The 24,543-nt window shown below is 37.0% G+C and overlaps 1 protein-coding gene across 2 annotated transcripts in view; it reads left to right on the top strand.

Annotated features, from left to right (window-relative positions):
- Positions 1 to 24,543, top strand: part of PIP5KL1 (phosphatidylinositol-4-phosphate 5-kinase like 1) — an 823,238-nt gene that overhangs the window by 187,446 nt on the left and 611,249 nt on the right. The window contains exon 1 of one of the 2 annotated variants that reach the window (XM_044065321.1): positions 12,527 to 12,766. The exons of the other annotated variant lie outside the window; for it this stretch is intronic. Within the exon in view, the coding sequence (XP_043921256.1) occupies positions 12,755 to 12,766 (12 nt within the window). The 5' untranslated portion in view covers positions 12,527 to 12,754. Of the gene's footprint in view, positions 1 to 12,526; positions 12,767 to 24,543 lie in introns of those variants that run through there. 2 annotated transcript variants of the gene reach the window in all.

The following is a 24,543-nucleotide window of genomic DNA, read 5'->3' as shown; positions in this document are numbered from 1 at the left end:
AAGAATATATACTTTCAGAAGTAAAACATTTTTAGACATAAATAATACTCCTGAAGTCTCCATTGTTTATGTTTGGGATGCCTTAAAATCATATCTATATGGACAAAGTATCAGATGGTATAATAATAAAAGGAAATCTTGGGATAAGGAATTGTTAGATATTCAAAGTAAATTAGACTCTTATAAACATAATAATAAAGAAAATATTATGGATAAGAAAGTTATTGAAGAAATAAACAAACTAAATGAGAAATACAAAGAAATTTTAACTCATAAAGTTAAAATAACTTTAGAGAAATACAAGTTTTTGTCTTATTCAATAAGCCCCAAATACATACATAGACTTAAAAATAAAACAAAAAGGTTGAATAAACAAAACCATATCAAAGAAATCTTTTCTCTAAGGAAAAAGAAGAATGTTTCTAGTATACCAGAAATACTAGATGAATTTAGAAATCACTTTCACAAAATTAACCATAATAACATTAACATGGAACCTAAAGATAAAATAAAGGAGTTTATAACCACAAACATGAATAAAAAGCTTAATAAACAACAGATTAAACTATTGGACAAGAGTATTTCATATACAGAAGTTATTACACAAATAAATAAGCTTAAATCAAACAAAGCACCGGGTAATGATGGTATTATACCAGAGATATATAAAATCCTTTCTAAAAGTACATATTCATTAATACATAAGGTTTTTATTTTGGCCCAAACTGAGTTAATAACCCCCCCCCATCTTGGCAATATACATTTATTTCACCAATTTTAAAACCTAATAAAGATCCAACTAGATGTTCTTCATATTGGCCCATCTCATTACTTAATGTTGATTATAAAATGTTTATGAGTATCTTTGCGATAGATTGAAGACAATCATTCCCGGCATTATAGATATAGATCATACAGGCTTCATTGTAAATAGAAATACTTTTGATAATATAAGAAGAACTTTAACATTAATAGATTTTGCAAATAGGAAAAAGAAAGATTTAACACTTATTAGTCTTGATATAAGTTCAGCATTTGATTCAGTAAGTTGGGACTATCTGTTTACCTTAATGAAGTGCACAAACTTCTCAGATGCATTTGTAAATCTAATTGAGCATTTATACAAAGGAACGTTGGCTTATATTAAGGTAGGAACATATGTTTCACAAAAAATACCCATTCTTAAAGGTACAAAACAAGGATGTCCACTTTCTCCACTATTATTCACTTTAGTAATGGAGCCTTGGGCTAATCTGATCAGAAACAGTACTGACATAGAGGGTTTTGAAATAGATGAAAATACAACATCCAAAATTCAACTTTTTGCAGATGATGTTCTAATTACATCAACAGGATCTAATTCTTCTATGCAGTCTCTATTTGATAACATGATGAATTTTAAAAGTATTTCTGGTTTAATATTCAATGAAGAAAAACTAAAATACTACCTATATATACACGAAAAAATATTCTCATTAGTGATTTTACTAAATATGTACCCAATTCAGGTCAGATAACTTATTTAGGTAAAATACTATCTAAAGATATTAAATCTATTATATATAATAATTATAATACCTGTTTTCTTAATATACAAAATCTTTTTAATACCTGGAATAATATGTTTTTTACTATGGAGGAGAGACTTACAATTATTAAAATGATAATATTCCCCAAGATTTTATACTTAATACAATCAATAATACTTCCACCTACAAAAATAATTATCAAGAAACTGAATACACTAATGTTAAATTTCCTATGGGCACCTAATAGACCTAGGATTGCATTAAAGAAACATACTAATAGCTGGTCTCAAGGGGTATTTCTTTTCCAGACTTTAATTTATATACTATCTCTTCTATTGTAAAAGTTATTACTTTATTAATAGATCAGTCATATGTCGCAAAATGGAAAGGTTATTGGGAGCTAATTAGTATGCACTTCATGAAAATCTCCTTAACATATAAAAATATGATTGTAAATAACTCCATGTTATGGTTACTAAAGGAATTTTGTACTTCACCTATTACACCTAAACATATGGTTTGTTACCCATTAAATCTTATTATTAGTTATCGTAACTTTATATTCATGCACCCTAAGTATAGGGAATGGAATTTTATTGTATTCCCTATAATGTATACTCAGGGTATGCTTTTGTCATCTACTTCTGAAGGAACTCATTTAGCTATAGATAATGATCTAAAGTACTGGTATCAGTTGATATCTGATAATAAAGTTAAAAATCTAGATTTCTTAAAACAAGAATTTGATCTAAGAGAAACTTGCTGGTTAGAGGTTCAGACCTTTAGACAACATCTCATTAATAAAATAGATCTAATGTCTATAACAGTTAAAGAATCTATTCCAACACTGATTGATTACTTGATATTAAATTTACAACATAAAGTTTCTGATAAAGGTAAACTTTCATACATACATAAAATTATCAGACAAGAAACTTTTTACAGTGTAGATTCATACTGGAATTATTTCACTTCTATTAATGGGGACCCACCAAATCAACAAGATAAACAATATATATTGGAATTTGCTTATAGAACTACGTCTTCCATTGTCTGGAGACTTTATACATGGAAATTTTACATAGATCTTTTATACACCTTTGATGATGAATAAAATAAATAATAAAGATAATTTATGTAAGAGATGTAATGTAGAAATTAATGCTGACTGGGCTCATATGTTTTATGACTGTATAAAGTTGAAAGAATACTGGAAGTCAATTAATGAATTTTTGCAGGCTCTTTATACAGATAATTTCATTATTTCTAAATCTCTTATATTATTCAACACACCTGTACCTCAAAGTGTTAAAAGGTTAAGCTTCCCTTGTTATGGTCTATTCTAGCAGTGGCTAGGAAAATAATAACTAGAAATTGGATTTCAGATACAACTCCTTCGTTCAATGAATTTAAAAATGTTATGAATATAGTGTGCCATATGGAAATAAACACAATTAGGACAAGAACAAATAGAAAAACATCTTATTATATTCTATGGGATAATTTACAAAATTTGTTAAAAAAATTTTAATTTCAATAGCATGGTATTTTAGTTTAATTAATTGATCTGATTGTAGTGGATGTCTTTGTAAATACTTTAGTTGTTTTGTTGAATATTATAATAATACCTATTTTTAATTACTTGTATAAAATTGTTATGATATTTCTCTTATATGTTAAAACAATAAACCTGTTTTGAAAAAAAAAAAGAAATGGCAGTTGGCTGTAATGGTAGAAATGATTTTAGGAATGACAATAAATTATGTACTATTACATATAATTTAGATAGTAAAGCATTGATAAAAAGTATATGTAAAAACTGGGATGTTTTCAAAGCAGAGTGTGGAGCAATGGAAAAGGTAGGATTACAGCCCCGCATTGTGTTCAAAAAGGAAAAGTGTTTTAAATAGTTATTGGAAGTAAAAAAAGAAAGAAAATAAAGGTCTTAACTGTGTCACAGGACTTATAAAAAATTGGGTATGTTTAAAAGTAGGTAATGCAATCAGTACCCGTATATCAACAAAGGAGAATATTTTAACATTAATGGGGGGGGGGTGGAGATGCTCAATGTTTTTTGTATAATTATAGAAGGCTGCATTTCTTTTCCATGGCTTATGGGACACTCAGTATAGCACAGTAGATTGCTTGTGTGAAGACCTTTCCAGTAATGGGGCATTTCTCTTGTGATTCGAAACAAGTGATATATGTGCAAATTGCAAAGATTGACCTGCTTTTTATATTGGAAAAACTTTACATAAATTAAGGGAAACAATTTATGAACATGTGCAGGATATTAAGAAGGAAAAACCTACAAATGCATTGAGTAAGTATGTACAAAATAATACAGGGAGCGGTTTTGCTTTCAAGGTCACTGATCAACTGTGTGAAGATGCTAGGGTTTTTTATGAAAGAATATTTGGACAAAGGAGAGTTGGTATGGCAACTACAGTTGAATGCTTTAAATTATCCCAGACTTAATGACTCATGCTCCATTTCCTCTATTTTGAAAATAAAACATTATTTTGCTTAAAGGTGTAGGTTGGTAAGAAGTTAAAATGATGTTTACATGGCTTTTGTACTATTAAAATGTATATCTATTTTTTTACTTATTATTGCATAACTGATTAACTGATTAATCATTTATGATGTGTCCGAAGGAAGGGTATTTATATGGAGTGCAGTGTTGTTTGAATTGTTCTGATGAAGTTCCATGTAAAAATTGTTGGAACAAAAGCGCTTAACCTTCAGTAAAGTATTTTTAAGTCTGGATCACACTATCTTAATTTCTAAGCTTATAAAGAAATTCATCAATTCCTTTATCAAATATTGAATCCATCAAAGGCCGAGGAGCAGAAAATGGAGACATAAGAAAAGTAAGAATACTATCCACTACAGAGCCTCAAGGGGTTGGGTCTGTATTAACACATTCCCTCCAATGGAGTTCTAGAGATTTGCACTGTAACTTCCAATGGGCAGAGCCTAAGATTTTTGAAAGAATCAAATTATATCCTCACATTTCAAACAAATGTTTATATCTCAGGAACTATAGGAGTTAATAAAGAAGTGCAAATGGCAAAATCTTCTGCACAAGCTGTTTTATAGAGATAGTATTTTTATGTTACAGGTCTTAAACTGGATTTAATAAGTCACAGAAAACACAGTAAATATTGTTTATAATATTTTGTAAACAACTTAGAATATTTGAGCAAACACTCAAGTTACACACATGCTGTCATCCAGCTGAGAGCTTGTATATGAGGCTAAACAGTGCTGTGTTACGTGGATGTTCAGATAGTTAGAATAATATTAAATTTATGACAGTATAAACATTATGTGAACAAAAATGAGTATGTCTTTACCAGCACTGGCCAGAGGTCAAATATCACAACAGTTGTGTTTGCCATTATGCAAGGTTTAAGATGATATATTTTAATATCGTGTGTGTGGCATGGTTTTGGAATTGTTAATGCAAATATGAACAAGCAATATTTGACACTTACAGGTGTCAGTAGGATGTAACTGCAGAATAGCCCTGTCTATTTCTTTCCTTGCACATTGGAGAGTTTAAATTATTGAAAACATATTTATTAATAACATATGTAGATCAAATCATAGCAGGGTCTAGCAAAACATCCACAGATGATCAGATGATGTTTCAAGATGCTCTAAGTCAGGTATTAGCATGAGTGGATAATTTAAAGGTAAATCTAAATATGGATAAGTTTTCTTATTAAGATTTGAGAAATTAAGATTTTAATATAACTATATGATGAACGATGCAGCGAAAAAATGTATATCCTTTAGAGACTTCAATGACTGTACATATTCTTCAGATTTAACACAGATAAATACATAAGGAGGCTTCAAGGGCCTTAGACCTCACATGTTGATCTATTACCCCAAACACTTCCAGCATTTTACTACCACATTTTGCCTTTCTTGTGAGAATAATTTGTCTTGTGAGAACTGCATGAGAAAAAGGATAGGGAAAACTGAAAAAAATTCAATGGAATTGAGCTCAAGTTTTTGAGGGGTAGTTAAAAGACTGAGCTTACTCTCTTCATCATATAAGAGGCTGAGAATGGACTTGATTTTTAACTAAGGCAATGGAAGCTACATATTTATCTGAGAACTCATATCTGAATAGGTAAAGCACCATAACTGCCCTGTGGACTCTCTCAGATGACATACTTATTAACATGGATAATGGCAACCTCAGTGAATCACTCTTCATTGTCCAACTTGAGCTTTTGACCTGGATGAGCATTCCATCTTACTATGACATCTAGAAAATGTTGGTATTAGTTCAGATTCTACCCATTGGTTCAACAATGTCCTTGCTGACAGATGCCTTAAAGTTCAGGTTCATCCTTATTATAAACAGGTTCATCCTTATTATAAACAGCTGTCACTCTCTCAGGTGTACGTCAAGTTTCAGCTCTGGCCCATATACTATGTTCCATTTTCATAAACAAACTCCCTTTTGACCTCCCTCACCTCAATTCCTCCTATATGCTGATTATATGGTTATCTATAGTTCTCTTATCCCAGCTCTATTCAAAACCAACAAGTTGACATTTTGCAACTAAACAATTGGCTTTTCTCCCAAAAAACTACTGCTCAATCATGAAAGGAATAAATCCATGCTGTTTGGCACCAAGAAGAGACTTGCCAAAGACCCTAACCTCATTCCATATTAAAGATGTAAACTACATCCTTATTGAATCTACCATTTCATTTACTTTCCTGGACATTTGGGTTGACCAATCCCTCCAATTTTATGTCCACATTCAGAAAGTTAGAGCCAAAGTCAAGTACCTGACAAACCAGGCCCAAAATATGTCCCAGTTTTCTTCTCACCTTGCTAAATCTGCTATAGGTAAAGGGGTATTGCTTGCTCAACCTGATTATGGCTTGATCTGTTTGCTGCCAACTCAAAGATAAACATTGTTGATTTACAAAATCTTCCTCACAAAATTAGATGCTTCATTACTAACTTTCCTAGACACGAACACTTCCAAGTGTCTTCCTCCTAAAGGCAGAGCCAGCCTCCTCCTTTTCAAACTCCCAGTGAGACTGATCACATCTTACCAAAGCTGCAGTTTTAAAACCAGGCCTCCAGTGGCCCCTTTCTTCCAACCCCCACTACAAAACTTCATTCCATTGACTGCATACTCTGTTTTTGCCCTTAAACTCTTGAATTCACTACTAAACCTTTTACTGATTTCACAGATTACAAACACTTCAGATCTCATTTCAAACATTACTTCTCTTATGAATTTAAATGCAAATGTCAAAATACAGACTATATCACCTAGCTATTTATCTCTGCTATTAGCCCTGTATTGCCTGTCCACTAAATTTCTCTTTATGTTACATTTAACTCTATGTACCCTCTCAGTTCTTTCCTCCTGCCAGTTGCTTTCCAAATTCCATTTCCTGTCTTATTATCCACTAACATTTTACCCACACTATAATCTTCTACCTCTAACTTACTTGCACTATCTTCCACCTCTCTTGTTAACAACTACAGTATCTTCTCATTCTGCAAATCCATATTTACATAGCGTCCTATTCTACTACTGTTTATCTACCTTATCTTAATGGCAAATTAGATTTCCTAAGCCTCAACTTGTTTTTGTAATATATTTCTGTTCTTCTCATTGTTTTTGATGCAACCATTACTTGTAACTATGTACAGCTTTCTGTGGCAGCTGTACTTGCTTTGTTCTATGTACCTTACACTTTAACTCTTACTTTGCTGTTACTACTGTGTTTATAAGCTGGGTTGAGCTTGCAATTAGTCAAATTTAATCAGTGGTCTACCCTGGTAAATTAAATTAAAATAAAACTACATAAAATAAGTTAGGCTGTATAGAAACTGATGCTGGCCAACAAATACAGTGCCAGTCACTATTCTGATCAGAGGGTGACTAACAGTTGAAATAGCTAGTATGATACTCTCAAATATTAAAAGGACAAATACTTTTAAGTTAGTATTAGTTTACTATAAGCATATTGAGTGAGGTATGCACTATCACACAGGATGTGAGAATGTAAGGGGTACAGACACCTTGTTTGCTTTGTGGATTTATTTGTTTCCTGATTATGTTTTTCTAGTTATTTCTTCACACGTACCTCTGCACTGAGCCCATTCTCAAGCTCCGATGTATTAGATGACAACTCTGCATTGCAGTACAGATGTGGACAGTGGTGCTGGATAAGCCGGTCATGGGCTTTTGGGCTATCATATGCAATAGAAGTTGCTCACTGAAGATATTATGCACAGCAAAACAATGACTCATCTTCACATGCTATTATACTTGTGCTACCTGAGTTTAGTGCCCACATGGCTCACACATTCAAAATGCCAGGTGTCATGTTATGCCCTCTGCAAAATGTGCCAGGCATGGTCATGTTCCTGGAGACAGCATCCTTAATACCCAGCATGCTGTGGCTGAGCAGGCAGAGGCTGATATCTCCATGTCAAGTGTGCTGAATCACCTATCGAGATATGGCCATAGAGGCTGTAGAAGTGACACATGTGCATAACAGGATCTAACACTAAAAATCTGAGCAGCAGTTTATCATGTTGGTGACTTTGGACAACAGCAAACAGTACTGCATTTTACTGAGTCATGCTGTTACTATACTGATTTATCTTAATGTTCACTGAAGCCACATTGTTGGCAGATGCTCAGGGGCCTTGTCTTTATGCCACATTTAGATTGCCTTTGTGCTATCTCTGTAGCAGCAGTAGATTGCTTGTGTGCATTCCCTGTAGCAGCAGTAGATTGTGTGCATTCCCTGTAGCAGCAGTAGAGTGTTTGTGTGTATTCCCTGTAGCAGCAATAGATTGCTTGTGTGCATTCCCTGTAGCAGCAGTAGATTGTTTGTGTGCATTCCCTGTAGCAGCAGTAGATTGCTTGTGTGCATTCCCTGTAGCAGCAGTAGATTGTTTGTGTGCATTCCATGTAGCAGCAGTAAACTGTTTGTGTGCATTCCCTGTAGCAGCAGTAGATTGCTTGTGTGCATTCCCTGTAGCAGCAGTGGATTGTTTGTGTGCATTGCCTGTAGCAGCAGTGGATTGTTTGTGTGCATTCCCTGTAGCAGCAGTAGATTGTTTGTGTGCATTCCCTGTAGCAGCAGTAGATTGTTTGTGTGCATTCCCTGTGACAGCAGGAGATTGTTTGTGTGCATTCCCTGTAGCAGCAGTAGATTGTTTGTGTGCATTCCATGTAGCAGCAGTAGATTGTTTGTGTGCATTCCCTGTAGCAGCAGCTGTCACTCAAAGGACCACTCCTTCAGTTTATATCACTTCCTCATAGTAGCTATGAAGCATTCCCCATAGTAGCTGTCACTCAAATTAGCACTCCCTTATTTTGGGCCAATAGTGTTGAGTTGAAGATGTTGCTATCTCCTCCCATTTAGATCATGTTCTTTCAGAATTGGTTTTAATGGTACCATTCCATTCAAGCCTGGAGGGCAATCTGCCCTTAGGTCTATTAACCATTTGAGTTCTTCTACCTTCGTTCTGTTCTGCAAGTCACCTCCTCTCGATGTTTCTTTTACAATAGAGATGACCATAAACTTGAACGATTGGGTGTTATTAAGCTTCACATTGTCGACTCACAGCAAGACGTTGTCCATTCGATTTTCAGCTAAAGCTTCTTCTGTGTGGAGACATGCATGAAGGGGCGTACCTTCGTTGAAGGTTGTGTGTCAGAGCTGGTAACTCGGCAGGTAAAAATCTTCTACCAATCATTAGCGGACCGGAGTTCCGCTGTGGCGACCCCTAACAGGGAAAAAGCCGAAAGACACAAATGTGAAGAGAGGACATTTGTTTCTACTTTATTCTTTATATCAGATAAATGCTGTAGGATACGCTCTTTTAGCATTCTGTTTGTTTTGCCTATATAATAGGCTGAGCAAAGAGAGCATTTAAGCGATATAAATCACATTTTTTGATGGTACAAGTAGTCCAACTTTGTAAACTATACAAGAACTCAAATGCATGACAGACCTAAAGGCAGATTGCTCTCCAGGCTCTAATGGAATGGTACCGTTGAAACCAATTCTGAAAGAACGTGATCTAAATGGGAGGAGATAGCAACATCTTCAACACCATTGGCCCAAAATAAAGGATTGTTCATATGAGTGACAGCTACTATGGGGAATGCTTCATAGCTACTATGGGGAAGTGATATAAACTGAAGGAGTGGTCCTTTGAGTGACAGCTACTGCATGAAGAAGTGATGCAATGGTTTTCAAAAGACTGTGATTGGTCTATCCAAGTTTTTAAACATTCAGTTTTAGGCCCAGTAATCAGGATCTGAAGAAGGCTAAAGCCAAAAGCGCTTGTCCTGCTTACCTATTTTATTGCCGTTGTTGCATTAAAGTTTTTTTATGTGAAATCTGTGCTCTGTTCATGGTGGTACATTCAACTGTCTGTTTTTAATATTTCCAGAGATGAAGTAGATTTTCATCAAGTAACAAACTTTGTTTGTTAAGCTTATATAGAAACATAACCATTACCAAATAAACATATACACACTTATGCATGCGTGCATACACAGATTTAACTCATTACGTTATAGCTTTCACAACTGGTTTAAAGTCAGAAACATAAAATGTTTTGATTATCTCCTACATTATAGTCTAATTATATCCTAAATACTTGAAAGTTAGCACCATTTAAATACTACATCCTCTCTTGGCTTCATCTTTGACGAACAGTGCTATAGGTCAAAGGACACTTCTTTTGGGTATGTAGGTGAGGCTGGAGTGTCAATGTGGGGGCGATGTTTAAGAATCTGACATTTCTGCCTGCACTCCTACATAGCAGAATGAGCAAAGGAAACAAGCTGCAAGTGAAATATATTTTGAACAATATGGAATGTTTCACATAACCTCCATGTAGATATCATGTGCCTGAATACAATATGGAATGTTTCACATAACCTCCATGCAGATGTCATGTGCCTGAACACAATATGGAATGCTTCATGTAATTCCATGTAGATATCATGTGCCTGAACACAATATGGAATGTTTCACATAACCTCCATGTAGATATCATGTGCCTGAATACAATATGGAATGTTTCACATAACCTCCATGTAGATATCATGTGCCTGAATACAATATGGAATGTTTCACATAACCTCCATGTAGATATCATGTGCCTGAACGCAATATGGAATGTTTCACATAACCTCCATGCAGATGTCATGTGCCTGAACACAATATGGAATGCTTCATGTAATTCCATGTAGATATCATGTGCCTGAACACAATATGGAATGTTTCACATAACCTCCATGCAGATGTCATGTGCCTGAACACAATATGGAATGCTTCATGTAATTCCATGTAGATATCATGTGCCTGAACACAATATGGAATGTTTCACATAACCTCCATGTAGATATCATGTGCCTGAATACAATATGGAATGTTTCACATAACCTCCATGCAGATGTCATGTGCCTGAACACAATATGGAATGCTTCATGTAATTCCATGTAGATATCATGTGCCTGAACACAATATGGAATGTTTCACATAACCTCCATGCAGATATCATGTGCCTGAACACAATATGGAATGTTTCACATAACCTCCATGCAGATGTCATGTGCCTGAACACAATATGGAATGCTTCATGTAATTCCATGTAGATATCATGTGCCTGAACACAATATGGAATGTTTCACATAACCTCCATGCAGATGTCATGTGCCTGAACACAATATGGAATGTTTCATGTAATTCCATGTTGATATCATGTGCCTGAACAAGCTGCTTAAGCAGTATGCAGTTCCTAGAACACGCCCTGAAGAAAGATGGCTATGCTCAGATGGCTTTAACTGGTTAACAAAATATAAATGAAAAAATAATTATTAGCAGCATTATACAGCCTTGTGGCATAGATTTTGATCCTAACTAGTCCCCAGATGACGTGTTTGAGGTGCCAAATGGGAAAGGTTGGGACAAGTGACCATTGTCAGTTCACTTACCCCAGGGGGAGGGACTCGTGGACTATTACTGCAGAAAGATTATCTGGTGGAAAGCAAAGTGTCCCTCCTGCAGTGGGGATTCCTACAAAGCATGACCCCTTGCTACGTTTTCTGCTTGATGTTAAATATTTTTACTTTGACGACAGAGCAGGAAAGGTTTTGCATTGCTTTTTAAAGGTGGCCATTTCTTTTCTGTTGTTTAGTTTAAAAAAAAATGTTCCTGAGAAATGAATAAATTACACACAAATATTGTTTGCTATCTGAGCAAGTTGTCTGTGGGATACTGTGACCAGAGCTGAAATGAAGGGTTAGCCCCACCCAGTGACCAATATCCACTGTTAGAAGCATTAGGTCAGCCACCTTGAATTCTAAAATATAAAATAACTTTTCTGTAGGCATACAGGACTGACAGAACAAACTCATTATTTGTCTCTGTTTCTCAGTGGGTGCCGAATCCCTCTGTTGGCCTTACTGTGTTGCTGCTGAAATCTTGAACTGTGTGACCCAGTCCTAAAGATGCTTCTGATGAGTACACTGTGACTTTCCTGAAATGCATCATTGCTTTAATGTGGATACATAAAATTCAGCACTTTACTTTGTAGAAGCATGAAACATGAGAGCCTTATCCAGATAGCTGCAATGCTGTCAATAGGGTGAACTACTGAGCTAGGCTGATGACACAGGGATGCTACTGCAGGCAGCAGAGTGGAAGAATCCAACCCATCACTGGAGGGGTGTTTGTGAAGCAAACAGAATAAAAGGTAAATATTATTAAACTAGCAAATCAGTTCAAATTATTGAACAAACATTGCATTAAACATAATTTGATAACAAGAACTAATATGCATTATTCAACTGTTTGCTTTTAAAATTAACTGTCTCTCTCTTGGAAAGAGCATGCACTTTTAGTTCTTTCCCCGGCTGTACTTGTAATTTCAGGGAGCTCTAGGATAATGCACTGAAAGAGATGCTTGATGTCAGTGGAAGTGCTGGTAGCTGCAGTGGAGGAGTGGACAGGAGGCAATGGGGTATGTTTCAAAGTGACAAACAGATGGGTTAGCCCCCTATAGAAGTGAAAACATGGAAAATGCCCAGAGAACAATCAGTGGAATCACTGATGATACTCCTTAAGCCACTGGCCAAGAACAGTGTGACTGGGATAAAAAGTGGTCAGTGAGAACCTGGATATCTTATTAAGTGGTCAGCATGTCTGCAGAGGTATGTACTAAAGTAATCTTTGTATCATTTTCTTTCTGAATGAATGCCAGACTTAAAAGAGGCTATATGCAGCAGGTACAGACTATTAGACTATTCTATTATTTGAAGATACCTATTTTTCTGTTAATATGTTGCAATCATTAAAACTCTTTGGAGCTTACATGTAAATCATGGACACCTTAGAAGGTACTGTTGAACTTGTAAATGTAAGTGCAAAGGGGCTCAGAAGAAGAGTTTTGGAGATGATGTGGAGAAGTACTGCTTTATGGATAGGGTGGTAGGAAGCTGCAATGAATTGCTTAGGGGTGTGGTATAGGTAAGTCACTTGTTTCAAAGATGCTTGAAACAGAGCAAGGAAAGGATGGGTGTGGAAAGACCAGATATGTGGGCATTGGCTGCAGCACTTTAACAGACACAGTTGATAAGAGTGTTTTCTTTCATTGGCATCCTCATAGTAAATCATCTATTTTGAAATAAATATTCTCTATAACCACAAGTGTAGTAGGACAACACTGCAGAAAAGTAAACTATCTTTTTAGAAATAAACATTGCTCTGAACAATCAGAGTGTACACAATTAACACACTGACACAATAGCTTGTTTTTAGTAGTCTAAAACCTCTTTTTTAATGTTGGTGCAAGCAGGTTCTTTGTACAGTAACTTGTCAGAACTGGAATAAATTTGACTGCTGACCACAAGTTTTTGAGGACCACTGCATCTGCAGAGTATCTGTTTAGAAGGATATGGGAGGTGGTGTGTGGGTGGCTTAGTTCAACAGACTAACCGAGCTATGTTGGTATCATTGCAGTAGACTTCAGATAGTTAACGTGAACAGAGGCTACATTAGCTCAATGATAAAAGGGCAACTATATGTGACATTGAGATATAAAGAGTTAGCTGTGTGGTACAATAAAACATGTATAGTTATTAAGATTGGGGTACTATGTGCTTTAATAAAGTGGGAATCTGTCATTTTTTTGTTATTTTTATTTATTTAAAATACATATATACTCCTCACTACAGGGTATGGGAGGCCTGAAACAATGGTATAAGCACAATACTTCTTTTTGGATGGACTTAATATTCCTAGTCTTTCCTTAAAACAGGATAGATGTATCAAGTGAGTCACAAAAGATGTTATGGGCTGCCTGCTAACTGGCACAATATTATGTTACTCTGTCCTTTCACCCGATGACCTCTTATGGATCCTTTAATTCAATTATTTTCACAATTTTACTGATGTGCTTTGTCTAGATAATTGAGTAGCCATGACGTACTCCTCCACCTAGCTAAAATGACATGCAAATGGATCGATGTAAATGCTGATGTGCAATTGATTTTTTGGGGCTTGCGAATCCAGAACACTTAAATTTTCTCCCTCCAGGCCTTAACTATTTCCAGTAGGGCTTGCTTTTATACTTCTGTCATTCACATAAACATAACAAAGAAAGAAAGCTTGGTCAGTCTAGTCTATGAAAAACTTATTGGATTGAGTGTGGATTGTTTATTTAACAATATATTATTGCCACCAATTCCTTTTAAAGGTTGCCTATGCATGCGTCTTGTATTCTTTGATTTGTCACAGTTTAAGAACTTACAACCTCTTCAGAAACATTGTTGTAATCATGTGCAGCCCTAACTATGAAATAATGCTGTCTCATTATCCCCCTTAAGCAGACCACTGCATATACTCAAACAGTATTTCTATTGTTTTTGGATTCATGTGATATATAAATATTTTTATTGTGACTGACACATGCATCCTATCTTTAAGGCTGAACATGTTAAACTCTTCTTCTATCTTTTTTTAGGACTACAGATGCACCCACTTTCTAAAACATGGGTAATATTTTTTTTATTACCACTGGCTACAATTCCTGTGCATCACAATTTTTTGCTGCTTTCCGACATGGTTTACTTACCTTTAAATAATCTGATGTGGCACTCTCGAGATTCCTTTCTTTCATTGTTGGTATTCCTTGTTCTTCAAATGAATGCTCACAAACTGTTTATTTCTTTTTATAGGTTCATAGGATGATACTAGGCTATTGGCCCGGAGGCCCTTATAAGCCTAGCCAAGGATTTCGCCTATGTTCCCACAAAGTCACCAACTGTTTCCCCTGTCCAGCAGGGACACAGGTGGGATGCCATGGGTGTATTTTCTGTTTCCCATCCAGTCATCCAGGTTCCTCTTAAAGAGGGCTAGAGGTACTCTGCTTGACATGGAGAGGGAGTCTATTTCACAGATGGTGGAGTCTTGGGGACAAAAATCTAGCCCACCAAAAAGTTCTATTAATGTCACAGACCAGGTTGAGGCCTTGTCTGTGGGTTGGGCGAGTGGAGTTTGCCTTACGGATATGCAGCAACTGCATCAAGGTTGGGTCTGAGATGGCCTTGTATGCAAGACACAGGTCACCTCTGAGCAGTCTGTATGAGACTAAGTAGAGGGACAGGGCTTTTAGCCTATCTGTATAGGATAGGTGTTTGAGAACCTGGATTTTCATGGTTAGGAACCTCTGTGGTCTCTCCAGCTGCTGCATGTGCTTGGCAAGATACATGCTGAAGGGAGCATTGTACTTGATAATGGGTCTGATAAGGGAGGAGTACAGGGATGTTGTGACCTCCTTGTTTCTGGATGAAATACCCTTATTTATGAGGTGGGCCATGTAGAAAACCTTCTGTACAGTGGAGGCAATGTGGTGGTCAAAAGCAAGGTTGCTCTCAACCTGGGTGCCCAAGCCCCTCACAAATGATTGTGTGCTTAGTACATTATTATTAATGTGATAATTAGTGGGGATGCCATTTGCCCCAAAGGGGATAATGATGAATTTCTTGGCATTCAGTTTGAGGCCATGCTTTTGGCACCAATCATTAGTTTGGGTAAGACCCTCTTGGAGGATGTTCACATCACTAGGGGAATTTAAGAGATTACCCAGCTTGCAGTCATCTGCAAACTTGGTCAGCCACAGACCACTGGTTTTGGGCTGCACCTCAGAAAAGTATATCCCAAACAGTAAAGGCCCAAAGAACGATCCTTGAGGTACACCGATTCTAACAAGTCTACTATTAGATGTAGCTTTCCCTATTTTGACTGAGTGGGTTCTATCAGTGAAGCAGTTAGCTACCCATCTAGTAACATATGGGTTGATGCCTAGCTGGGAGAGTTTATCTATTATGCTCGACTGGGAAATAGTGTCGAAGGCTTTGGCTAGGTCAAGGTAGGTAGTGTGCACTGTCTTCCCCTCTTCAATGGCTTTGGTGACTGTTTCAAAGAAGTTGACCGAGTTTAACAGGCATGATCTCCCTTTGACAAAACCAAACTGTGTGGCGTCAAGTGCTTGGAGGTTGCCAGTGTCCTTGTTTATGAGGTCCATGATAATGTGTTCCATGGCCTTGCAGATCAGGCTAGTTAGGCTGATGGGCCTATAATTGCCTGGATCAGTGGACGCTGCACCTTTGTGTAGAGAGATGACAGTGGCTGTCCTCCATTTAGCTGGGACATAGCAGTATCCTGTCTGTTATCTTTAATCATAGATTCTCTCTCCCTCTTCCCAGTTGCAAGTCTGGCATGGCCCTCCCCTCCCCAAGAACATCAGCCATCTCCAGGGAGATCTCATTTAGATATGAAGATCTAAATCTTTCCAGTCCGGGTGATGGGCATACTGTCCCTTCCCCATGATAATCAGTTACTGACACAAGGCCTGCACTGCTGGAATAAACACACAGGCCAAGTGATTCCACACTCCTTTGCCCTAATGAAGGGAGAGGTATTTCTTAGCAGGCTGAGGTGCCTTTCCTTCTGTTCTTGCTTGAATGATTGCCTCTTTGCCTGCTAGAGTCATCACCTTTCTGTATGGTAGACATTTTACAAGCTCTAGAAAAGCACTACAATGAAGACAAGAGTCTCTGACAGGGATGGGCAAATTGATCTCTGATGATTATTCACATAGGTTCATAGGTTCATAGGTTGGTACTAGGCTATCAGCCCTATGGCTAGCCATAACAATTCCCTGGCTATTTCTTCCCACATTATTTACTTTCCTGGACCCCTGTCTAGCAGGGCGACTGACGTGATCCCTGGGGTGAATTTCCTTTCTCCCATCTAATTGTCAAGGTTCCTCTTGAAGAGGTCCAAAGAGGCACTCTGCTTGACATGTATGGGCAATCTATTCCAGAGTCTGGGGAGTCTCTGGGTCAAGAACCTATCCCTCCAGCATGTTTTGTTTATTGTGATGACAAGGTTTAGATCCCTGGAGCGTGTAGCTCTGAGGGATTGGGATTTCTTTAAGTGTAGCATGTCCAACAGCTCTGGGTTTGACATGGCCTTGTATGTTAAGCAGAGATCGCCTCTGAGTAGACGATATGCGACAGAGTATAGCTGGAGTTTTTTAAGGTGGTCAGTGTAGGGCATCTGCTTTAGGCCTGTGATTCTTTTAGTGAAGTATTTCTGAGGCCTTTCCAGTTGTTGCAGATGTCTTGAGAGGTACATACCAAATGGGCGTTGTATTCTATAATGGGTCTAATGAGGGATGAGTACAGTGGGACAATGACCTCCTTCTTTCTGGATGAAAAGCCCTTCGTGATGAGGTGTGCCACATAGAAGGATTTCCTGACTGTTGTGGCGATGTGGTTATCGAAGGTGAGACCACTGTCCACCTGTGTCCCTAGGTCTCTTATCACACTTTCTGTGTTTAGTGTACTGCCACCTATATGGTAATTCATGGATACATGTTTTTTCCCAAAGGGGATAACAATACATTTCTTGGCATTGAGCTTGAGCCCATGGCTCTGGCACCAAGCATCTGTTTCTGTAAGGCCCTTTTGTAGAGTATCCACATCATTTGGGGATTCAATAATGGCTCCCAGTTTGCAGTCATCTGCAAACTTTGTTAGCCAGAGTCCCTTAGTGTTGACCTGTACTTCAGAGAAGTAGATGCCAAACAAGAGCGGCCCCAGGACTGAACCCTGAGGTACTCCACTTGTCACTTGTCTGGAGCTGGATTTGGAGTCGGCTACTTTTACAGTGTGGGTTCTATCAGTAAGCCATTTAGCAACCCATTGGGTGACATAGGGATTAATGCCCAACTTAGTAAGTTTATCTATGATTCCAGAGTGGGGGATGGTGTCAAAGGCCTTGGCAAGGTCATCATTTGTCACTCCCTGAGTGCATCTTCTTACACTTGAGTTTGTTAATCAAACTGGGATTATCAGGTCTGTGCTCAGGGATTCATCCATGTATGCCACAGAACACATCCACATACGCCACAAAACATTGCCATGTATGCCATAGAACACATCCATATATGCTGCAGAGCATAGCCATGTATGCTACATAACATATCTGTGTATGCTACAGAACACATTCATATATGCCACAAAGCATATCCATGTATGTTACAGAACATATCTATGTATGCTACAGAATACACCAGTTTATGCCACTCAGTACATACATGTATGCCACAGAGCATATCAACATATGCTACAGAACACATCAATGTATGACACAGGGCATATCCATGTATGCTGCAGAACATACCCATGTATGGAACAGAACTAGTACTATTATTTTATGATTTGTCACTCCTCAGATGCATTGTTTAGTTTTGTCATCATTATTTGTTAACTGTCATGATTTAGAACCCTACACTGGACTGACTAAGTATTTTCATACATTTTACATCATTTTTTCTATGATTTTATGTTATTAGAAAAAGAACTTTCACTTCCAGGAGTACTGTAAGGTCACTTATACAAATAAACAGCCTCAGCACTGATCCCAGTGGTACCCCACAGGTAACCACCCTTGAATCTGAGTGAACTCATTTTACTCTTACTTCTGCAACCTGTTATTTTACTACTGTTTAATGTGTACTACTACCATAGGACCCACTTTAGATCTATCTAATATATTTCATAATCCACTTATATGATACCATGCCAGATGGTCTGCTAAAGATTAAGTAGGCCATGTCTACATATACCTGTTTACTCAAAAGTTCTAGATATACTTGGTCAAAAAGTAATTTGTTTGGTGTGACCTTACACCAGTGATTCTATACTGCTTTGGGTCTTAAACCACATTAGTTTTCATATGTTACAAACTGATTTAATTTAGGAATAGTTAAATTATTTTCCTGTGCTTGATATTTGCAGTTTCCCTGCAACCCTCATTTCTCACAGTGTATATGCTTCCCATCATATCTCACACCATCATTCCTTTTCTGTTTGGCTTTTCCTCAGATCTCTTCACCTCCAGACTATTTCATTCTGTTCTTCATCGTTCACAATCTATTTCTGTCTCCCTAGTCAGTTCCACCCTTCATAGATCATAGGATCATAGATTAGTACTAAGCTAATTGCCATGTGAGACTCAAACCTTGCACCTTGTCTTTTAACAATAACAATATAATTAATAAAATTGCTTTCTGCACATAAGCTACACAGTCAGAAGTCTTAACTACAATTATTTAGGTTTCATATTTGTGAGTTTATCTTCATTGACCTTTGCATTCTTTGTCACTATAAAGTCATGTGTTTATATTATTTGATTGTTTGGTTGAAGATAAACCTCTTGTATTGTTTCTCTCTGGCTTTTTAGTCATATCTAATGGACAGCATTGAGTTAACCAAATATGATTTCTCATTTTTGTTTCATTATTTCAATGCGATTCATTATATTCATCTCTTTTGGGCATTATGTTTGAGGGGTATATCCTTCACGGAGATCTTATGTGCAGAAAGCAATTTTATTAATTATATTGTTATTAATATCTGTAAAACTATAATCTGTAGTTGGTTTCCACTGAATTATATCTCCCCCTACATTCCTTATTGGAGAATGGTACTTTTGTAACTGTTTCTTATATTGTCTGATTATGGACTTCTCTTCTGTTCTTGTATAATTAATATAAATAACGTCCTTGGGAGTATCCCCGCCCTTTTCTGATTAGACTGATACACACTACAGTGTTCCTGCTGTCTGCTCAAGCTGCCCACATCTTGAACTCTGTAGATTCATGATTCAGTTTGTGGTTTTGTCCTCCCACTTACTAAAAGAGTGACCTAACCTACAGCTCTTCCGATAAACCTGCCAAACATTCTTATCCCTCGTCTTGGTGCATAGAAGTCCAGATGTGTCTGAAATGGAATCAGTTTGCACAATGTTGGAGAATACAAGCTCATTTATGCAAGAGTAAATGTATTAAACTTGAGATACTCTGTGTTTAACTTTCAGATGAGATTGTAGCTGAATATGTTTACTTTTCTCTGCTGTACATTTTGATATATTTGTTGTCAGAGCTGAAAGACATTGCTAAGTAGATTGGTATAATGTACCACTAAAAGAAATCCCTCTTCACCCTCTTTTCCTTTAAAGTGAAGCAAGCCACATGATTTTTTTTACTTGTCAGCAGGGGGTGGCAGGGTAAATTGTCCTTCCCAGTTCAGCTGAAATGAAGTAAATAAGGCAGTTTCCATTATACCACGGTTACATTTCCACGTGAGCGTGTTTACAGTTGTGTGGCATGGTGGTTGTGAACATGCTCTCTGGATGTTTAAGGCCACAACTTTGGAGCACTAATCGGTATGTGTCAATGAAAAATTGTTACACATGGGAAGGTTGAAAGGCATGTTCATTGTAGCACTAGCTAGGGATTGTTAATGTGTGAGATATACAGTGTTATGTCCTTCTGTGATGATTAAATAGTGTAGACATGAAGATAAGGCACAAAGTTTACAATAAATCCATAGTCTCTGAAATACATAGTTCTCATACGTATGGAGGTTTGATATACATGGGTGTGGATTCTGTGTTGTGAAAGTAAACATTGTTTCTGGAGTACAAGTCATTTGTTTGGTCATACTTAAGAAACGTTTTTCTGTAAGTACCATGACTTGGCATTTACTGACCTCTATTTTCTTAAAATGTATATTTAAATTACCAAACATTACCAGCATCAAACACTAATGTTACAGGTATGCTATGATTAAAAAAAAAAAGTTGCATGAGGCAATGAATGCAATAAATGCAATCAGCTTACCAAGTGCATATTTTCACTGGTTATGGGTGCATGTCTGGAGCCATAGTGCAGGAGGAAGGAAAATAAATAGCCTAGAGACATAGCTGGATAAAGGATGCATTTGTGTGTGTGGCTGTTCCTTCAGTGAGAGTTATTACAGGAGTAGTAGTAGTAGTACTACAAATGAGCCATTCCTCACTGTTACCACCCAACACCTTGTCCTATTTTTGCAGTAGGTGATGGTCTGTCTACATGAGGGAAAAGCCTGATTTGTATCTCTACTGTTCCATTCTAAATTGGCATGTGCTCCATATAAAATCAGTTCTTCAGTTTCCTATACCTGCTTTATCCTATTCAGGGTCATGGGACAACCACAGCTTATTCTGGTACTCATTAAGCATAAGGAAATGTGTGTCAGTCATGGTCAGGCTCTAACCCTACCCCACTTGAGAGCAATTCAGTGGCTTACCACTTCACCTGTCAGTATGTCTTTGGGATGATGGAGGATCTAGAAAAAAAAACACATGGAAACAATAAGGTCTATCAAACTCCAAATAGAAGGCATGCCGTCCATGAATTAAAGAGAAGAACCAAGCACTGTGATGCAGGATGCTAACTGCTACACCAAAATTAACTTGTAGTGTCTGTGACACCCGTGCCCTGGCCCAGCAATCAAGGAGCCTCAATCCTTACCACTAACACCAGTGAGGGGCATCTCATATAGGAGGAAAGGATAACAAATACACACAGTTAAGTGCAATTTCCCTTAAGAGCACACAGAGAAAACAGTCAGTCTGGGGTTGGTCGCTCCCTTGCTGTCCAGGTCCCCAATAAGACTCCCCACTGGCACAGCTATAGGGTCCAGATCTCAGCCTAGTGGGCAAGCTAAAACCTCCAGCACCCTCTCTGTCCAACCAGTGCTTCATGTCTCTGCCCAAGTAGCTCACACACACACACACACACACACACACACACACACACACACACACACACACACACACACACACACACACACACAAAACACACTTTGAGAAGAGTTTATACAACCGCACAGACACTCCTGGGGAAGGCTGGCACAGGTTCTCCAGCTGTGCCCCTTTTTCCCAGACTATATGGTCATACCAGCTGCCACCACCCACTAATATTTATCAGCTATTGAAAGACCCTTAAAAGGGTGTCCAGTTATTACTGTGCAATATTATTATCCAATTGGTAGTATAGCCCAGGGCTAAAGCTATTAGAGTGGCTTTGTACAATTTTAACAAAGGCATGCAAGTACTCTAAAGAGCTTAAATTATCTCTACAAAAACAACCACAGTTGAAAGTGTTTAAAAATATTTAATAACAAATAGTCAAAACACACGACAGTACTTTTTACTACACAGTGCTAGTCAAGAGTTCAGAGATCACAGAGAAATACTTAAAATAATTCAGTAGAACAGTTTTGACATCACAGAAAAACCCTTAGTCTAATCTTTCTAGTTTCTAGTTATTTCAAAGAGAAAACACAAGTCGAAGATATACTTACATATAGAGCAAGACAGTGCTGGTCAGTTGGATGGTCAGGACAAAAATGCTTAGTGCTCTCTGATTCTCTCTGTTTTTAAAATTACATTCCCGGTTCACATTACATCATTCTTCACATGTCCCTTGGTTCCCAGGCTAACAGAAACTACATTTACATTCTTCACCACTGGGCAGAAACCAGAGCAATAAAGGACATTTATGCATGCAAATTCAGGCCATTAACTCTGGCCTTAAAACAATAGGCAGGATGCCTCACTCTAGACTTTCTGACTCTGAATTTTAACATCAAAGGGTCACAACATGCTTTACTCGGTCAGTAGAGTGCACTGTTGTTACATTTTTTTCAGTTCCACATGTAACACTATTTTTACCATTTAAGACAACAAGCTTGTGGTTTACATTAATATTTACAGAGGACATAATTATCTCCAAAATTCTATCTGGCTAGGCTGGCAGCCTTCACCTATCTTCACCCAGTCTTCACAGTGTCATCCTTTCTCAATGTTTTTAAAGCGTTAATTACTTCTCACTCCATATGTATCAGTTGTTTTTGGCCTAAATTCTATTTGATAGCTTCACTGAATTCTGAATTTTTTTCTGTTAACTGCAGGATACTGTTATATTCATGTTGATATAGTAGAAGGAGTTGTTATCCCTACTTATGTCAACAAGTGTGCCAGTGGGGGGACAATGGGGCAATTTCTATTCACACAGAACTTGTTGTCTTTTGTCCTACATATATATCTAATTATGGTGAACAGTGTGTTAGATTTAACAAAGCTACTAAAATCAGGAGACAAAGTCTTCCTAAGAATGTTTTTCATTTAAATAAAAAGTTGCAGAAAACTGAAAATGAGGTAAAATGAGGAGAGTAAGAATTGGAAACAATGTAAATAACCTAAAAAAATACAGAATGAAGCACGCTGAAGAAAAAATAGTGTGTCATGCAGTACATTTTTTCCACTTAGGGTTCTGTCAGACTTAATGTGCTGTTTAGTGCGGCTTAATGTGAATAACTTAGCAAACAGACTAATGTTGATGCATCTAATGTGCGCAAATACCTACAAGTAAGGCTTAAAAGGAAGATATAGCAGTGTCAGTAGCACAACAGGTAGCACAGTCACCTTTGGAGCAGAAGACTGCGGGTTCCATTTCCACAAAAGGCAGATGGACTGCTTACAGTGCAATGCAATTTTGGAAAAATTGCACTCCTGAGTGTTTGAGCTTTCAGTGAAATGTTAAACCAAAGTCTCATTTTCTGGAGTTGTTGGCTGCTTAGGTGGATGTAAAAGATCCCATTGTATCTATGAAATAGAGTAGGGGTCATTTATTGTACAGGACATACAAATCATTATTTCTCTAGCTGCAGGCATATATAGATAAATTTCTTACCATTTATTATTTTCTTATAACAACCTCATTGTTATCCTTCCATAATTGACCCCCACCTTCCATAACCATAATCTGATTTTTTGTAACATATCTGCCAAAATCCATTTACCGTTAAAAAAAAATAATAATTCAACCTTTCATTCCGAATAAGTCATATTACATATAAAAATTCTTATCTACCCTTCCCAAGTATTCCTTTTTTTTTACATATTCTTTCTTATTCTTATAGGCATACATAATCGTATTCATGTCTGTATCGTTTATGTCATTAATATCCACAAAATATTTTCTTCACACAACTTTTGTCAGTTTCACCACTCTTTTACATTTCAAAAAAATATGCTCTGTTGTCTCCTCCTCCCCACAAAATAAACAAACTGTTTCAACTTTCCTTTTATATGGCATATTCCCCTTTATTGATAACTTATTTATTACCAGTCTCCATAGGAAATCCTGACATTCTACTATTTTTGTAAACCACTTTGTTTCTCTTACTTTAATGATTTTAATCACTTCTTCCGGTACATTTTCTCATTAATTTTCAAAAAAATATTATTTCTTCACATTATTAAACCTCATCCTTCTATGTTTTTCTGTATCAGCAATTTTTATTTTTCAGCATTTTTCCTTAATTTTAATTTAACCACTCAGTATTCTTTTACTCGTTTTCTTATTCTCATCACCTCCCAGAATTTTTTGTACTTTTATTTAAAGATTCTCCCTATTAAATTCTCACTCTCTTCCTTTACCTACTTTAAAACTAAATGCTATGCAAGTTTACGCAAGCAGAATAAATAACTGGATTTAGTAACCCCATTTCTCCTTCATCTTCACTCA

This window comes from Protopterus annectens, chromosome 3.part0 (assembly GCF_019279795.1).
Source record: "Protopterus annectens isolate FY-2018-M chromosome 3.part0, PAN1.0, whole genome shotgun sequence".
Lineage (NCBI taxonomy): Eukaryota > Metazoa > Chordata > Ceratodontiformes > Protopteridae > Protopterus > Protopterus annectens.
Note: the sequence above shows the minus strand (reverse complement) of the source record. Positions and strands in the feature narration are given on the sequence as shown.